The sequence below is a fragment of the Sebastes umbrosus genome, chromosome 5, assembly GCF_015220745.1.
Source record: "Sebastes umbrosus isolate fSebUmb1 chromosome 5, fSebUmb1.pri, whole genome shotgun sequence".
Taxonomy (NCBI): Eukaryota; Metazoa; Chordata; class Actinopteri; order Perciformes; family Sebastidae; genus Sebastes; species Sebastes umbrosus.
In genome coordinates, this window is record NC_051273.1 from 25,810,611 (window position 1) to 25,828,344 (window position 17,734).

Sequence of the window (17,734 nt, forward strand, 5' to 3'; positions counted from 1 at the left end):
ATATCATTCTGTAGCTTCCCGGTGGTGTTTTTTATGTATTCAAATCCAAACATTCAAATTTTGTTTAAATTCGTATGTTTTAGCATCAAAATGCTATTTTCCCTTCAAGCCCTTCTAAAAACGTACTGTTTTTGTGAATGGAGTCTGGTGGTTTTGAAGACAGCCTTTTCGACGGCTTCAGTTCCCCGTCAGAAAGGGCTGTCTGACGGCGAGGTAAAGCGGTGAAAATACTCATAATACGTCTTTCTGCTGCTCCCGCCCGTCAAAAAGCCTCTTTATATCGCTGTCAGACGGCCCTTTCTGACGGGGAACTGAAGCCGTTATATCGCTCTCTTCAAAGCCACCAGACTCCATTCACAAAATCAGTAATTTTACCTCACAGACACAGGAGTATACATACAACCCCACTTCAAACAATCTGAAAAATCCCTTTCAGTTATTTCCAAACTTAGCACAGCTAACGTTGACTCAGCTAGTGCTAGCGTTCACATTGTTCATAACCTTATTGATTAGCTTACTGTGGTAACCTACGTCATTGCTTTTTGCTAACGGCTGAGTGGACGTTTCCGTTTAAAAAAAAACGGAAAAGAAAGCATATGAGAGGCTTTCACCTGCCTCTCTGCCATTGTCTTTAGTGGTGAGATAACTCGACTCCAGAGGAAGGCTCCGTCCTCTACATGGCCAGCTGCAGTCCTCCATCCACCACCAGCACCTGTCCTGTAATGTACGGAGACTCCAACAGGAAGAGGACAGCCTGGGCTACCTCCTCCGGCTCGCCAAATCTCCCCAGAGGGATGGAGCGCACGCCGTCCTCCTCCTTCAGCCCCGCGGTCATGTCGGTGCGGATGAAACCTTTAAGCAAGAGAGGGCAGGGACATGAGAAAGACTATATAAAAAAAGACAAATAAGATGAAAGGTGAAGTAAGAGGAAAGATGGAGTTTTACCTGGAGCCAGCAGGTTAACTCTGACATTACGTGAAGCGACTTCTTTAGCCAAAGAGCGCGTGAAGCCCTCTAAACCTGCTTTACTGGCGCTGTAGACACACTGACCGGTGTTCCCTTTCAGACCCACAACAGAGCCTGCAAACAACAGACACACATCCATTAAAACTACCTAGTAACACAGACATGTTTCAAAATAAAACACTGGTAGGAAGCTACGTCAGTATTTGACGCCATTATTCTCAAAGATATTTACATTAGCCTCAATTAACCCATTTGTGCCTCAAAGACTATATTTAGTATGATAAGGAAAAATGCCACAAAGTTTTTTCTGATTGATCAAAGGTCTTAAAATTTGGTACGGACATACTTTGTGCAAATATCTAACAGTACAACTTTAAAATGTCTAGATCAAATAAAAAAAAAAAATCACACTTTTATTAATAGTCAGGCTTTTTGAAAAATAAGGAACAGCGCTAACATTGCGTTCATTGAATGTTTTCCATATGAAATATTTTTTTTACACTGCATACGCGTGCATATCTTTGATATTCAACTTGTTATGAGTTCATAGATACCAAATATTTGATTGTGCTCCTTGTAGTTTCTGAGATACAGACATTTTCTTATCATCCTATATCTAGTATTTGAGCACCTAGTACTACTGTTTGTTCTTAAAATATAATGGAGTGTAACATGCCCAAATACTAGATATAGTATGATAAGAAAAACTCACTTTTCAGCCAAATGGTTTGACCAATTTTGGAAATTATAAATTTCAGTTGTGGGTACAAATGGATTGAAAGTAAACTACAGGTTTACATACTGATGAATGTAGTTTTCCTATGTTCCAAGTTTAAGTTATCTCAGTATACTATAAACTACTACTACTATACTACTATAATAAAATCAATGTAGTAAAACATGCAAAAATGTATGTAAAAGTAAAATGTACCAGTTTAGGCCTTTAATTCAAACCTTAAGTGAATCTAAAGAAAGTAGCAATGATGTACGCTGCCACCTAGTGACCAAACTGAAACCATAACACTGATCATGGAGGCCCTCTGGACTCAGAGGAGCCATCAGTACCTATATTAACAATAGCAGCTCCCTGGGTGCGCAGCATGCTGCGTAGCGCCGCCCTGCAGGTCAGCATGGGGCCCAGCAGGTTGGTGTGAAGCACAGCCACCATGTCCTCCGGCTTGGTCCGCAGTAACAGAGCATCTCTGAACAAACACACATAGAGTATAGTAGTAACATACGTCAGCGCAGTGTAGTAGTAAAGTAGTAAAGACCGAGACAAGACCGAGAATTTGAGGGGTTGAGACCAAGTCATAATCAAGACCCGGTGCGAGTCCCACACTTCATGACACACAATAAAATGTGGGACATGCAAACCACTGAGGCAATCCTCCACAATCCCATAAAAACAGCCACTGAAAACAAATAAAGATTCCTCTTTATTTCACCTCTTTTATTGTATATTATGTCTGTGTGTGTACTGTGAGAGATGTCTTAATAAAATAATCAAAAGGTATTGCAGAGGTGGGAATCTTCCTTTGTTTCTTATGAGCAATCACAGTAATGATGTTTAAGGTCCCATGTTGTAAAAAGTGCGATTTTCATGTCTTTTATATTATAAAGCAGGTTTAAGTGCTATATAAATACTGTTAAAGTATCAAAATGCTCAATATACAGAGAAATAAACAGAAATTGTGCGTTTCAAACAAGCCGTTTGGATTTCTGTCCATTTGTGATGTCACAAATATACAATATTTAGACCATTTCACAGTTTTAAACGTAAACATTCTAAATGTGTCCCAGTTTATTTCCTGTTGCAGTGTATGTAAATAACATCAGCTGACAGGAAGTACACATGGACCCAAGCTGTTGCCTAGCAACGCAATTCCGTTGAAATGCACTAAAACAGAGCGTTTCAGACAGAGGGTAAATACAGGTATATTCAGGCTGACAGTATGGGGAAAATAAAAATAAAGTTTTTTTTGAACATTACAGCATGTAAACATGTTCTAGTAGAAACACAAAATAGTATGAACCTGAAAATGAACACGATATGGGACCTTTAACAAATAAATCAGACAATACACGGGTTTATTTAGTGAAAATAGAGACCTTCAAAAAGTGTCTTGAGTCCGATCTGGAGTGGATGAGCCATAAAGTTCAGTGTTCTTCTGTAACATTAATATATCTATTTATTATGCCCATTACATACTTGCTCACCTGTTGACGCCGGCTGCATTCACGAGATAAGAGATGTTTCCGCAGGTCCTTTGGATCGTCTCAAAGCTTTTCTGCACCTCCTGCTCTTTGGAGACGTCGCAGCTGAACGCCACGTGGTCGGCTGTGAGAGCAGATACAGACGGTCTGTGAGTATAATGGTTCCTACAGTCTGTTCATAAACAGCTGCAGGTATTTGTAGGTCTACATTTCTTCTATTTTATATAGCACAAAAGCAGCAGATCAGATACTGCGGGTTTGTGTGTGAGACTGAGAGGAAAGTGCAGTCAAATATTTACCATTTATTTAATTTCCTCTGGCTTCTGAGAGAAAATCGTTTGTAGTGAGATCAATTCACCCCTGGAGGTGCATTCACAGATGAATCCTATTATCCTAATATCCTATATTATGTATTCTATTTCCTGATTGATGTTTGCGCCTCACCTGTGTGGATAAAATTACCATTATTGCTCGAGTGATTACGCTGATGATGGCTTTTAGCTGTTTGTTTTTTGCCCACAATAAAGAAAGAAAGACCTTTTATTAGTGAATACCGGTGCTTTGTTTTTCTGTCCTTGCCTCCGCTGTGCACCCGATACTGTTCAAGATTTTCCACTATATTTACAAAGGTTGCTTGCTGAACCATGCATGTTTTTTTGTGCATCTGTGCACAGCTCCATACCTCCATGTAGAGATGCCACAGTGGCCTGGGCAGCGTCTTGGTTCCTGGAGACCACGGCCACCCTGCAGCCCCTCTCTGCCAGCAGGCGAGACACGGCCCTGCCAATGCCTCTGGAGCCCCCGCACACCACCGCCAGCCGGGACATCACGCACCGACACCACGCTGCAGGAGAGACAGCAGCTCTGCACATCACCACAGCATTTACAACTCTATGTATAATGTACGTATATTGACAAAAACTGTGACAAAACTAGCATGTAGACAGGCAATACATGCAGCTAACTCAGGCCTAAATGTATAAGAGATAAGATAATTATCTTATTATGTCATCAATCTATATACAATGCAGTACAAAGAGGAATAGTGTTTTACTATTGGTGCAAAACAAAAGAATGAATGAATAAACATAAGGTGCAAACAACAAAATACAAGACAAGATACAAACATATAGTGCAATAATAGAACAATATAAATACAAGTAGTGTAAATATAAATAGGCTACAGTTAGTGTCAATAAATGTAATGTGCAATAAACAAATGTAAAAGCAGTTTCATGTTCCCTGAGAATATTTATGTTGATTTTATGTTTGCTTGTTTGTTTACTATTGTTGAATATGTGACTTTTGTATTTGCTTATAAACCGGCTTATTGAGGTGAGATTGTGAGACTTTTTTAATCTCACCTACGCAACTTGCTTCTGTTATTCATTGTTGTGGTTCTGTTGCTTTGTTTTTATTATTATTATTATTATTTATTTATTTATTTATTTTTAAATACTTATTGCAAACTATTCAATAATTAAAGGAAGGTCCCCAAAATATCTATATTTATTTGCAATTTTTTTTTTCTCACACATCAACACTAACACGCATACATACAAATACATACATGCAACAGATCTAGTCAGTGGTACTCTTAATTTTATTCCCATATTTTATTTTAGCTAAGGATAAACTCCCTGTGTTATAAACAGTGACATGTAAGACTACTCTTGCATATTTTGTTCACTAAAATGGGCCAGCAGTATTTGCAATATTTGCACATTGTCTCTTACCTTCTGCAGCTTGAATATAGGGAGTAAGAAGTATTATGAAATGAACATTAATCACAGGACAGGTGCAGATTTTACAATCAATACTAACCCACAGTAGACTAAGTAAAGAGAGGAAACATGCATGTAACACACAAATACTATAATGCATAAAGTCAAAGTAGATATGCATATTTAAGACCTACTGAGAACAGAAATGACCTCACACATTATAGCTTAATGTGGACAGTAGTGTCTCAGTGAGGACAGTAGTGTCTCAGTGAGGACAGTAGTGTCTGAGTGGGGACAGTAGTGTCTCAGTGAGGACAGTAGTGTCTCAGTGAGGACAGTAGTGTCTGAGTGGGGACAGTAGTGTCTCAGTGAGGACAGTAGTGTCTGAGTGGGGACAGTAGTGTCTCAGTGGGGACAGTAGTGTCTCAGTGAGGACAGTAGTGTCTCAGTGAGGACAGCTGTCTGTCTGTCTGTAGTTTAATGTCCTCTATCTGTCTGCTAGTTCACATTATCAGTTTCTCAGCTGGCTGACAGTGACTGTATGATAAAGTTTATAACGTTAGCTGTAACTCACCTTGTTTCAGTCAGATGTCCTCAGTCTGATGTCCTCAGTCAGATGAAGCTTCTTCTTCCTTCACTGTCTGGTCTCCATGCCGCCATCTTTGTTGTCAGTGATGACGCGCTGCTCGTCATCAGTCGGTAGAGGGCGCAGTGATCACACATTAGACTGGACTGAGACTGGTTTTCATCTATTTTAGTCAAAGTTTGTGTCTTTTAAAAGCCTCTATTATAAGAGGGACTCCCTCATTTAACTTGGAATAATTTGACGTATTTTATTTTTTACATTTCCATTCCACTGAATCAGGGCCTTTTTCATTTAATAACTTTTCAAAATAAAACTTTATTTTTTATTTTTTTCTCAGCACTGTATCCAATAACACACCATTAACTGTTAAAAATGATCAATTTCAGGCCATGTTATTTATTATTTTTATTTTATTTATTTTATTTATTTTATTTATTTTATTTATTTTATTCATTTTATTATTATTTATCATTTATTATTATTTTATTATTATTTGTTTTATTTATTTATTGTTATATTTATTATTATTTATTTATTATTTTATTATTATTTATTATTTTATTTTTATCTTTATCTTTAAAAAACATAATAAAGAAAGAACTTGGTAACAGAAAGTTGATATTGACATTCTCAGTCATACTATATGATACAAAAATACAGAAAATATCATGTGACTTTGTGTGTGTCTCAGGTAAACAGGACTAAAAACTGGAAACTTGGGGACTAAAAATGTGTGTTTTTTAACTAACTTGACCTTGTTTTACTTTATTAGTATTAGGGCTGGGCAATATATCGATATTAAATATCATGACATGAGACTTGGTGTTAGATTTTGCTTATCATAATGTGGCATAAGTGTTCCTGGTTTTAAAGATAGCATTACAGTTAAGTGTTGTTATTTTCTGAACTGTTCTAACTTTTCTATTATTACCCACAAAGTCATTATATCCACATTACTGAAGATTATTTATAAAAAATACTCATTGTGTAAATATTTTGTAAAAGCAACAGTGGTCAACCCTTAAACTAAAAACAAACACTTAGACTTTATTACAATAATCATATACATACAGGTACATACATGATATTTGACCTCTGTATTTAGCCATCCTCAGTCTGTCTCTCAAGGACACTACGACATGTTAATCGTCTAACACTCATACCATTTTGTTGACTAATCGATTAGTTGATTAGTTGATTTGATCGTCAGATCTGTAAAACTGTGTAAAGTTGTGTTTTCCTTGAGTTATGTTGGGCAGGAGTATTATCAAAGACTCAGACCGCTTTCGACCCACCTTGTCTGCTACAGAATTACGTTCCCATACAACTGAACTGTATTCTCAATTACGTTTTGAGGGAAATATTTTTTTCCGGATTATGGTCGCAGTTTTAAACACGTGTTTAAAGGGACTATTTGTAACTTTCAGAATTGCTTGTTAACAGCGACACCTGTGGCCGTTAAGTCAACGAAAGTCAGCGTCGGGCTCGCGCTTGCCCGCTCTACATAGACATGAACAAGCATCGCTCAAAACAGTTAGGAGACACACGTCAGCTAAAAGCACAATATCACTCTATATTTCACCTGCTTGGCAGTAATGTTAGCTGACCAGACGAAGGACTCTCCATGAATCAATGCTGATCCTAGTGTTGGCTTTTCCTGCCTTAGCCCCGCCGCTTCAGCCCCGGCTAAGGCAGCGGGGCTCCGCAGCGAGAAACGTTATCGTCTCCTGACTGCGCCCGCAGGAAACAGGGAAGGCACCGGCACCCGGTCGCAGACGATAACGTTTCTCTCTGCAGAGCCCCGTCACTTCACAAGACACGGGAAACCTCTGTTGGTCTGGAGGAGCTGCAGCATTTATTTCTGCACAAACGTCCACTGTACATTCACTAGATATTCTCAGAGCTAAACTAACTCTTCTGCAGTGTGGAGTGAGCGCGCATGCACGTGAGAGGTGGAGCGAGACAGCGAGAATGCACGCTGTGTCTGAGTGAAGGCAAGCAGGCAGAGAAGGAGAGGCTCCAGCCACACGCGAGCGCGCATAGGAGTGCGCATGCGTCCCGACCCGGTACATTTATACGCTTAAAAAGTTACAAACAGTCCCTTTAACGTTGTAAATTGAAAAACAAAAAACAAAAAACACCACAATACTACTTTTAGTTTTAGCGAAAAACATTTGGCTTAAAATTACTAAGTTTGTTATGTTGTTAAGCTACAGACGTAAATTAAAATAAGTAAACGTTGATTTTTGGTTTCACATGACCCCTGAACAGCGGTCTTCTGGGTGAAAGTCCTGTGTTTTGAGGAGACAGGGTTGTGGGGACAGAACTGAGTACTCATGTCCTCGCCTTGCCTCTTTGTCCCTAACACAAAGCTTGGACGGCCTAATAATAATAATAATACATTTATTTAGGGCTGTCCTCGACCAAATAAATTAAAAGTCAAATAAAACTCATACGATTTTGTCACCTAATCGATTAGTTGATTTAGAGATATGCTCACAAGTTTCTTGGAAATGAGTCATTCAGCATGAAAAAAGCCTAAAAAACTGATTATATGACCTTTGTATTTGCTTATAATGCTTATTGAGGCGAGATTGTGAGACTTTTTTAATCTCACCTGCACAATTTGTTTCTGTTATTCGTTGTTGTGTTTCTGCTGCTTATTTTTTATTATTATAATTATTATTATTATTTATTTATTTATTTTTAAATACTTATTGCAAACTATTCATTAATTAAATGTCACCAAAATATCTATATTTATTTGCAATTTTTTTTTAAGAAATCTTAGTGGACTAAGACCAAAACGACCGATTATTCGACTAATTGATGAGGAAGCAGCTCTACTGTAGAGTCTAACATTTACTGTAATATACTCTTATATCACATGAATAATTACAGTTCTTCTCTCTGAGTTAACTTTGAGAAGATTCTACTGATATATGGTCCCTTACACTCAACACACTGAAATAGCTCTTTGACTGTTAATTGCAGTCATTCATTCTCATTTTTTGCTTCATGTATCATTGTTCCCCCTGGAAATATACTTCACCAGGACAGCAAAACTGTCACTGATGTAAAATATAAAATAAAAAAAGGTGAGTGATGTTGAGAGTGGGTGGCCTCGGCGGCCCGGCACCTGGACGGTCCATCAGACCAGGAAGACGTCGTGCAGGATTGATTTGCTGAGGTTAAATCATATTCACAACCTGAGCCGGGGTTGAACCTGATGTGACACTGAGCCTCGCAGTATGAATCGTGCTGCAGCACAGAAATACAACCACATCTAACAGTATAATTAGTTTAAAACGTTATTACTCTTCAGCCCCATGTTCATTAATAAACTGTGTCTGAGTGTCAGAGAGGAGAAATGGAGCTTGATTTGTATTCAGTTCAGCTCCCTGAACACCGACACATTATTCCCTCTTTCACACCTTACTGATCTAATTATACTCGCCAACAGGAGCGTTTTCTGCTCTCTCTCATGAATGCACGCACACGTATGTGCACACACACACACACACACAATATATGTCTCTGTAACTCTACACATGCACGTACTGTACGCACTCAGACACACACTATTAACCCACTTCAGTAGATCCTGAGTTAAATTTAGTTTTTCTTTCTTCTTCTCAAAAACACTTGATGTTTTCTGGATGATTTCTTTGATTCTTGGGGTATTTTTGGAAGCTGATGCAGCTGTTTATAATTATATTAGGGCTGTCAAAGATAATGTGATAATAACGTGTAAAAAACACTATTTCTTATATATTTTATATAACACTATTAATAATAATAACAATTATTATTATAAATTAATAATAATAATAAGTATTATTATTATTATTATTATTATTATTAATAATAATAATAATAATCATCATCATTATTGTTAATATTATTATTCAGTGGGTTTTATTATCTGTCATTCACTCTATGTATTATATTTCATCTTATTTTTTATTTTATTTTATTTTTAACTTATATATGTATTTCTAGATGCTTTTAATGTTTTATATTTTATGCAAAGCGCTTTGAATAGCCTTGTTGCTGAAATGTGCTATAATAATAATAATAATAATAATAATAAACTTGCCTTTTTGCTTCTTTCTTTTTGTTTAATTCTTTTCTCTTTTCCATTGTGATTTGTTAAATACAAAAAAGTGGAAATACTGACCCTTTCAATCTTGTATACCATACTACACATTTCCACCTATAATATATGTAATAAAAAAATAATAAAAAAAGCATTTTGTAAGTACCAAAGTAAAACAAGCGGAAAGACTAAAAAATACAAAACAAATTTGATGAAGTCAGACAGAAATATTTAAATGTACACATACATATTTGCAGGATAAAGGTCCTTGTTTTTATTCTTCCTGCTAAGTCTTACGCTCATACGTTGGGAGTAACTTATTTCCATGGTAACCCATCGTCTGCAGGGAGCCGTGTGCAGCACAATGACCTCTCTGGGAGCCTGTCACTTCCTGTCAGTGTTTCCAGCTGAACACACTGAAGGTTCACCTCACAGAGAAGCTGCTCTAACGCCAGAGGAGACATTAATGACCACATGTACCACCACGACTCACCCCGATTACACTTCATTAGGAACAACTGTCTTTATTTACTGCTTATTTATCATAATCTGTGAGTATACTTTCAGTCAAATCTTATTATTAACATTTAAAGTGTCCTTGGGTGTATTGAAAGGCACCACCAAATAAAATGTATTATTATTATTATTATTATTATTATTAAAGCTACTTTCCCACAGACCAACCGAAACTTCTTCCGTGTGCAGAGCGTGTAGAAGAATTATGGTGGCCGATGTGAAAATATGAAAACGTGAAAGTCCCTCTCTAGAGCCAGTGTTTGGTTTGTCCATTCTGGGCTACTGTAGAAACATGGCGGCCAGCTCTCTGATGAGGACCCCGCTCCAAAACGTCTCATTCTAAGATAATAAAACACAACAATTCTTATTTTCAGGTCATTAAACACTAAACAAACAAACTGATTAATATTATCATCAATTTCTGCCAGTAGATCCCCCTAAATGCTACACATCTTTTTAAACTTGCTTAGTTTAGTTTATTTCGGTCGTTATACTGTTATACTCAAATACACATATATAAAAAATAATAAAAACAATAATAAGTCAGTACTTTTGAAATAGCGACAAACCAAAGCAAGTTTATACTGACTGAAAAGGTGTAGGCTGAAGCTTTAGCTTAGTACACCGACACCTTTTTACATTCATTATTTTGTACAAATCTCATTAAATTTATACACTGAAAATGAAAGAAACCAAATAAAATATACATATTTTTTATACACCCCAAAAGTCCCAAATAAAGTGTTCATACTTCAGTTTTATATTTGTTAATCATCTATTTTGGAAATATTTAAAAAAAAAATCTATTAACTGTACACAATTAGTTATATACAGTATATAGTGTTACACATTTTCATTTCCTTTTCAAAACTATTCCATAAATTAACTCCTTTGACATCTTTGTTTTGCATTTGTTCTAATCTTTGTCTTTAGAATTCATACATTAATGAAATCCATTTTTAAATCCACCAAAAAATGCTAAATGTAGTACCTGTGAGGGTTTCTGGACAATATCTGTCATTGTTTTGTATTGTTAATTGATTTCCAATAATATATATATATATATATATATATATTTGCATAAGGCAGCATATATATCCACTCCCATGTTGATAAGAGTATATAATACAAATATCCCTTTAAACTACATTTTGATTAACTATGGACAATCAAGCGATTAATCGTGATTCAATATTTTAAACGATTGACAGCCCTAATGGGAACGTAATTTTGTAGCAGACAGGGTTGGTCAACAGCAGTCTGCAGGCGGCCAACATAACACAAGGAAAACACAACATTACTGTAATGAAACAATGAAGGAAATTATGGAAACCATTAGCTTTTATTGTTATAGAGATTTTTACAAAATGTGCTATTCCCTCAAATACTTCAGAATGTTTTTCACATAATAGATTTGTGCCAAATAGGTTGATTTCACCATTTTCAGACATACGACAGACTAACTAAAGACAAAAAAAAAAAAAAAAATCAAGTAAGTCACCTTGGCATGAGGAAAAAATCTGTTAAAAGTTGAATCAAAGTTGTCGTGTGATCCAATAAATGAAAAATATTAACGGTTGTAAGAAAATGCTTCATGTGTGGATAGCTGTGCAGCCGATGCATGAACAAATACGGAGTCAGTACGATTAGATATGTTATGATAGTGCATGAACGTGTTGGAGTAATGTGTGTATATATATATATTAATTAATTCATTAAAGGCTTACCAGTGAAATGAAAAGACACTCAGAGGAACAGTTTAGCACAGAGCCTGAGGTTGGTGTGGTGATTGCCAAGAAACATCAGATTAATTCTACATAAATTCAGAAAGACAAAAAAAAGGCCCTAACAGTGATTCGTACCATCCGTTTCCACACTCTCCAAATTTAACAACAAACTACAACATATTCCAGCAGTCAGTTACACAGTGGTCCCCCTCAATTAACAACAAAAAAGACTAAATAAAACGTGAAAACTACGGGTCCAATTCAATCAGGAAAATTCATTCTCAAAGCCAGATTTGGCACGATTCAGTGATTGCCTCAACTTTTTTAAGTGTTTAAATACCTCATAAGATTTAAAGATCAGATGCAGGAGGCGTCAGTCTATAATGTTATACCTAATAGTACCTTTACTTTGAAGGATTTCATTCATTTATCCAATGCATTTTAGAGAACACATCATGAAAAGAGGAATTAAATGTTGAGATATTTGATCTGATGAAAGTCCCTAAAGTATTAATCCTACAACTGCCTATTCTTTAACAAGCACCAAAAAATCCCCTCCAATCACATAGAAATCTTACAGTAATTCAAGTCAATACAATACTTAACATTAAAAACTTTGTATAGACGTAATGTACAACAAAACCCAACCACAAAAAAAAATCAATAAATCAAAGGGGGGTCAAAGTGATTGATTTCTATAGCTTTCAACAGACTCTTCCTGTGGAGTGATACGACGAAATGTCACTTTAGGCAAAACATTCGGTGCTTTAGCTAGCTGTGTTTTTATTGCCACAAGTCACATCAGGAATGTGTATAAAAACGGGAGAGCCTGCTGAAGGGCGAGCGTCCAGGTTTTAGTTCAACGACAGACTCTTTTAAGAGCAGCAGGTGTCAGCCTCGGAGGAATTTTGTAACGAACATAAATATATATATATATACGCTGAAAATAATCTGTTGTGTTGCTGAAATGATCTCTGTCGCTCTTCTTGTGATGCAGAGCTACGTCTGTGTTCAGGAGAGAAGCTGGTCGGTAAATACGAAAGAAGGTACAAAGTAAGCGATATCTGACCGCAACGTCTTTTCTTGGAGTGTGTTTTCTTTCCGGGTATTAAAAAAAAGGCAAACAGTTCTGCAACACATCTGTCACCACTGTGTCTCCTGATAATCACATGCAAATGTTTGATCGCTGCAGGTTAACAGTCCTTCAGCACTTCAGCCTCGACCACACCAGAGGCCTGTTCATTGGTCACGTGGCTGTGATTTGACCCTTCCTAATTCCCGACCCCCTTAGTTACTGTTGCTAGGCCGGACAAGCTTAACAAAAAGAAACATGGCGACGCCGGTTCCGTGTATTATAGTTTCTGGACGTCAGGCAATATAGCTTCAAGAGGCCGACAGCAAGAACTACAGTAAGTGGTGGAAGGATATATTCATTATGATAACTTACCAGCCTCAGTTATGCTTTCCGCAAGGACGATCGCATGGACATCTTTTATACTCGGTGTAGGTTTCTCCTCGCGGTAAACCGACATTCTCAAAGCTCCTCAAAGTTCTCAATTTTCGCCGCGTAGTTAGAGCAATTTGTAAATACAAGGACAGGCGAAAACCTGCTGCAAAGAACCCAGCGAAGGGCCGTGTCTGATGGTGTGACGTCACTTTGACCCTTGTGGATGCGACAAGCATGAATCATGCTTTAAGCCAAAGTGACATCACACCATCAGACACGTCCCTTCGCAGGGTTCTTTGCATCAGGTTTTCGCCTGTCCGTGTACATCCAACATTTTTCTATCTACATGGACGCAGATGGGCAGCGAAAATGGAGAACTTGCCGGTTTGCCACGAGGAGAAACCGAGTATAAAAGATCCAAACGTTTCCTCGTCACAATTCCTCGTCAGCTCATGTCCTTGCGATCGTCCTTGCGATCGTTCTTGCGGAAAGTAAAAACCGAGGCTTTACTCAGGTAACTTTTCCTGCTGGGATGTTAAGACGTCTGGTAACGTTATATACAAATAAATAACACCGAAAGTTATTTCCGGGGCGTAGAGATAATATAAACAAAGGAACGTTAGCCTCGATCTTTTCTTGCTAATGATAATTCATCTTAAAAATATGTCAGCAACCAACCAATCTGCCCTTTTCCAGATCTCTTTAACGTTACCACAGAAATAAGGAGGAAGCAAAAACCTGGCTGACGTTGGTGATTTGACATTTAATTTCCATACTTCCCATTCATTGTCTACGTAAGCAGCCATGCAATGCATTCTGGTAGCGCTGCGTTATGTTCCGAGAGAAAGGGCTTTATGTTGGCCGATCCTCATTTACATAAAGTTGAGGTCTAGGCTACTTTATGCCAAATCACGGGCATCCAGAGTGACTTGCCGCCCTCTGGAAACTCATCGTTGCTGATCTTAAAAATGAAGACAGATTCAGGCTTATTTCTCGCCTCAAATGTTCTCAGAAACACATTTCAGTAAACTATTTTATATAATATACGAGAAGAAAGTTACCAAATGAGACGCCATGTTGGTTGGGATTTGAAAGCTGGGAGCAGCAGCCCACGAGGGAAAGCGTTTGTCCAATCGCTCATCAACAAGCGTCCAATGCTGGGTTAGCGACACGACCCCTAACGTCCAAAAAAACGCCCGTTTGGACACGTACCATAACGTTACATGACCACCAGATACGATGAGGCCACTAGGGGACGCACTGCTCCACTCAAGTGGTGACGTACCCTATCGTGGAAAGCACCTGATTGGTCGATGGTTTTTAAACAGGAACATGGCGGCCGGCTCGTAAACTTTCTGTTATTACGGTGATAATTGGTGATAACGATCCACCAAAATCTACTTCTGATGACATTTTAGATGAAAAATAGTCAATGCAACTGCTGAATCTGGTTTCATTTTAGAACTAAATTGCCTAGTTTGACAGCTTGGAGGCGTCGCATTAAAAATACAGAACCCTCTCCAACTCACCGCAACACTCCCATCATGCACTGGGCGAATGCAAACGCCGCTTGATATAGCATTAGCTTGTAGCATATAAAAGTATAACAGGAAATGGCAAAGTTGACACTAAGCTTGCTCAACTGTTATTGGAGCACAGAGCGAAGAGGGGCGGGACTTAGGAAGGGTCGCTCGAATGTGCAATACGGCTGATCTCTCCGATGATCCTCAGGTTTAGGTAATAACGCCTTCAGAGAGACGGAGGAAGTATCGTTTTTTCCTTCTACATGGCACAAGCGATGGTGACACTGCTCATTTGTTATTGCCGGTTGCATCTGATACACCTCCTCCTGTCTGCTGCTGACAGTTAGAAATAATACAAAACAGCAGTCAGATGTGGTCAAATATGAAGTAAGGCGTGTGCCAGCTTAATGTGTTGCACTGAAAAAAAAAAAAAAGGCCAATCTATGAAATAAGTTAAAATGTGTAACATATCTATATCAACAGCTCATATTGGTTGTTTTAGGACTAATCATCTTTGTGTCCTTTATGTACAATAAAGTGAGGAACAGTACAAGGCACACATTTAACAGCTGAATTGTTACAAAGATATAAATAACCAACAAAAAAAAGGAAAAGTTCATGAGTAGTGTGCTCTCCTCTAACTCTGTGCTTCCAATGACGACATGTTCCGTTCTTCTCTGCAGCTCTCTCTCTCTCTCTCTCTCATAGCGTTCTTTCTCTAAGGAGTTAAAGTGTCAGTATATGAAGGTTCTGTCCCGGCAACCTTGTGAGCGCTGATCCGTTTGGTTTTGCACGGTCGTGGTTCACTGTAGTGTGTGTGTGTGTGTGTGTGTGTGCGTGTGTGTTAGATGCTGTCTACGAAGCTGCCAGGGAACAGTCCGGTCCTGCCGTTCCTCTGCAGCGTGCCTTTGAACCAGCCGTCCTCCCTCTTTCTGTGAACAAACACAATGTCTCCCTCCTTGAGTTCCAGCTCCGCCTCGCTCTGGGGAGGATATGACACCACCACTCTGTACCTGGGGGGGGAGACAGCCAGAGGCACAGTCAGTGACGGATACACAATGACAAAGTCATGATACCCGGAATATACAGTTACACTTTCTATCAACCACTGTTCATTTAACCAAAACTATGACGAAATGTGTTCATCAAACACATTTTTTTCTATGACTAAAGCTCTTGGCACACTAAGTCTGTATTTTTCACAAGTGTTTTTTAATCCTTCACCCGATAAACTGTGCTACTATAATGCATAAAGTTGCCGTTTCTGGGTCGGGTTGATTAAAGCATATTTTTCCATGTTGGGCGATGCGGATCGGCTCTCTTAACGGTGAAAGGTTAATTATAATAACGATTGTTTTGGCTAGACTAGATTGACTAGATTGAAATGTTCAATATAATCTGATGAAAAAAGGACACAGGAAAAGACTAAATAAAAACATAGCTGATGAAATTAAGAGAGAAAACACAAGTTGACTAAAACGTAATGACTTCTGGGCGACTAAAACTTGACTAAAACTATGAAGGATAAAAATGACTAAAATGTGACTAAAACTAAAAAGCATTTTTGTCTTTGCACACCATGTCTCATCTTTCCTATGTCCTTTGTTTTGCAACCATCCCTGATTCCAAGCTGTTCTGCAATCACCTGCCACAACCTACCTTTAAATTCAACATCTTTGAATTTGTTTATTTCTTTATCATAAAGTGCTTTGTGCTGGGAGACGTGGAGTGGTCAAATAACTCTCTTTTACCTTTTTGACGAATGCGAAACACAACACACAACGTCGTATTTATTTGAACATGCGACAATTTCGGACAAAAAATGAACGCGCAAAAGCCTTTAGACTAAATCTAAAATAGCTGCCAAAATGAACACTGCTATGAGAAGGACAATCAGAAGATTGACGTCAGCGTACCTCTCACATATGATGGGCCTTGCGTCGTGCTGTTGAGATAAGAGAGAGGAGCACGGCTGGCGAGGAGGCGGAGCGATAGGTGCACATCCATCGAGGGGACTGCTCTTCCTATGAGAGGACTCTGGGACTGAAGAGGGTGAGAACGCCGAGGCGACAGCAGCAGCAGGTTCAGGCTCAGAGCCGGAGGGAGGGGAGGTGTCGGGGCCCACGGCACCGTGGAGCACCTCTCCAGCAGCAGCAGCTTGTTCCGCCTCGAGGGTGGGAGAGGAGGGCGGCGACGGGCGAGACTTCTTCTTATTGGAGGACAACAGCTTCAGAAGGCTTTTCTTTTCTCTCTGCAGCAACGGCATAATGTGTTTGTTAGAGAGCTGCAACAACTCCTGAGGCACGAGTCATTTTCACAGACCGCAGACAGGTATATTCTAGTAGAGCCTGGAATGGGCTGACACGCACAAATGTGGTAAAAGAAAATCCTATTTATAGCACAGACAGGTTGTAAACTAGGTTGGAAGTGAGGAAAAACACAGACACTGTCTGTTGTAAAAGACAGAACAAGCGACAAAAAGACAGAAACAAACTGGGCATTAGGGCTGCGGAAGAAAAAGACATTGCAATATGTCCATAAATAGGAATTTTCACCTTAAATTTTGTAAAATGCATCAATATGGTGCATCTTGAGAGCAAAATTAAGGCTAGATCTATGAAGAACTTCTAGTAAACTATCCAATCTTGAACACATTGGTTGTATAAATATGAATGGTGATGACAGCAACAAGGTCACACCCTCAAAGCATGGTGAACGAGATGGGGTCAGTGTTTCAACACTGGTTTGGTCGGTTGCCGACATCGCCGCAGACTCCTTACATGGCTGGAGTCGCGAGCCACCTTCATAGCGGTGTGTGGTGGCTACGGGGAAATCGCTCGCCCGGGAGAGTATCTTCATACAACGAGCGGCCATCTCTGACCCGCCAAGTTGAATCCCCAGGCAGACGAGGACCCCACCCATTGAGAAGTGT

The 17,734-nt window shown here is 38.7% G+C and overlaps 2 protein-coding genes across 4 annotated transcripts in view; both read right to left on the reverse strand.

Moving 5' to 3' along the window:
* Positions 1-463: 463 nt before the first annotated feature.
* cbr4 (carbonyl reductase 4) lies at positions 464-5,568 on the reverse strand. Of its 3 annotated transcripts, XM_037768940.1 has the most exons (7): positions 5,479-5,537; positions 4,917-4,925; positions 3,863-4,024; positions 3,184-3,304; positions 2,032-2,168; positions 946-1,080; positions 464-852 (listed from the first exon to the last, which is right to left on the reverse strand). In XM_037768940.1, the coding sequence occupies exons 3-7, from the start codon at positions 4,005-4,007 to the stop codon at positions 674-676; spliced, it is 717 nt and encodes a 238-aa protein (XP_037624868.1). In that variant the 5' UTR covers positions 4,008-4,024; positions 4,917-4,925; positions 5,479-5,537; the 3' UTR covers positions 464-673. The 3 variants fall into 3 exon arrangements, with proteins under 3 accessions (XP_037624868.1, XP_037624866.1, XP_037624867.1); XM_037768938.1 differs by lacking the exon at positions 4,917-4,925 and having other exon boundaries at positions 5,479-5,568; XM_037768939.1 differs by lacking the exon at positions 4,917-4,925 and having other exon boundaries at positions 3,863-4,044; positions 5,479-5,559.
* A 5,860-nt stretch (positions 5,569-11,428) lies between these two features.
* sh3rf1 (SH3 domain containing ring finger 1) overlaps positions 11,429-17,734 on the reverse strand; it is a 64,738-nt gene continuing 58,432 nt past the window's right edge. Inside the window, exons 11-12 of the mRNA XM_037770079.1 lie at positions 16,719-17,053; positions 11,429-15,815 (exon numbers count right to left, since the gene is read on the reverse strand). Coding sequence (XP_037626007.1) covers positions 15,647-15,815; positions 16,719-17,053 — 504 coding nt within the window. The 3' untranslated portion in view covers positions 11,429-15,646. The remainder of the gene's footprint in view (positions 15,816-16,718; positions 17,054-17,734) is intronic.

Bases quoted from the DNA above. Each gene is read 5' to 3' on its own strand.
- cbr4 (XM_037768938.1), bottom strand. From the start codon at position 4,007: ATGTCCCGGCTGGCGGTGGTGTGCGGGGGCTCCAGAGGCATTGGCAGG. The intron at 3,305-3,862 runs GTATGGAGCTGT...CTGCTCTCACAG, and splicing joins TGTGGCATCTCTACATGGAG to CCGACCACGTGGCGTTCAGC. The intron at 2,169-3,183 runs GTGAGCAAGTAT...GTGTTTGTTCAG, and splicing joins AATGCAGCCGGCGTCAACAG to AGATGCTCTGTTACTGCGGA.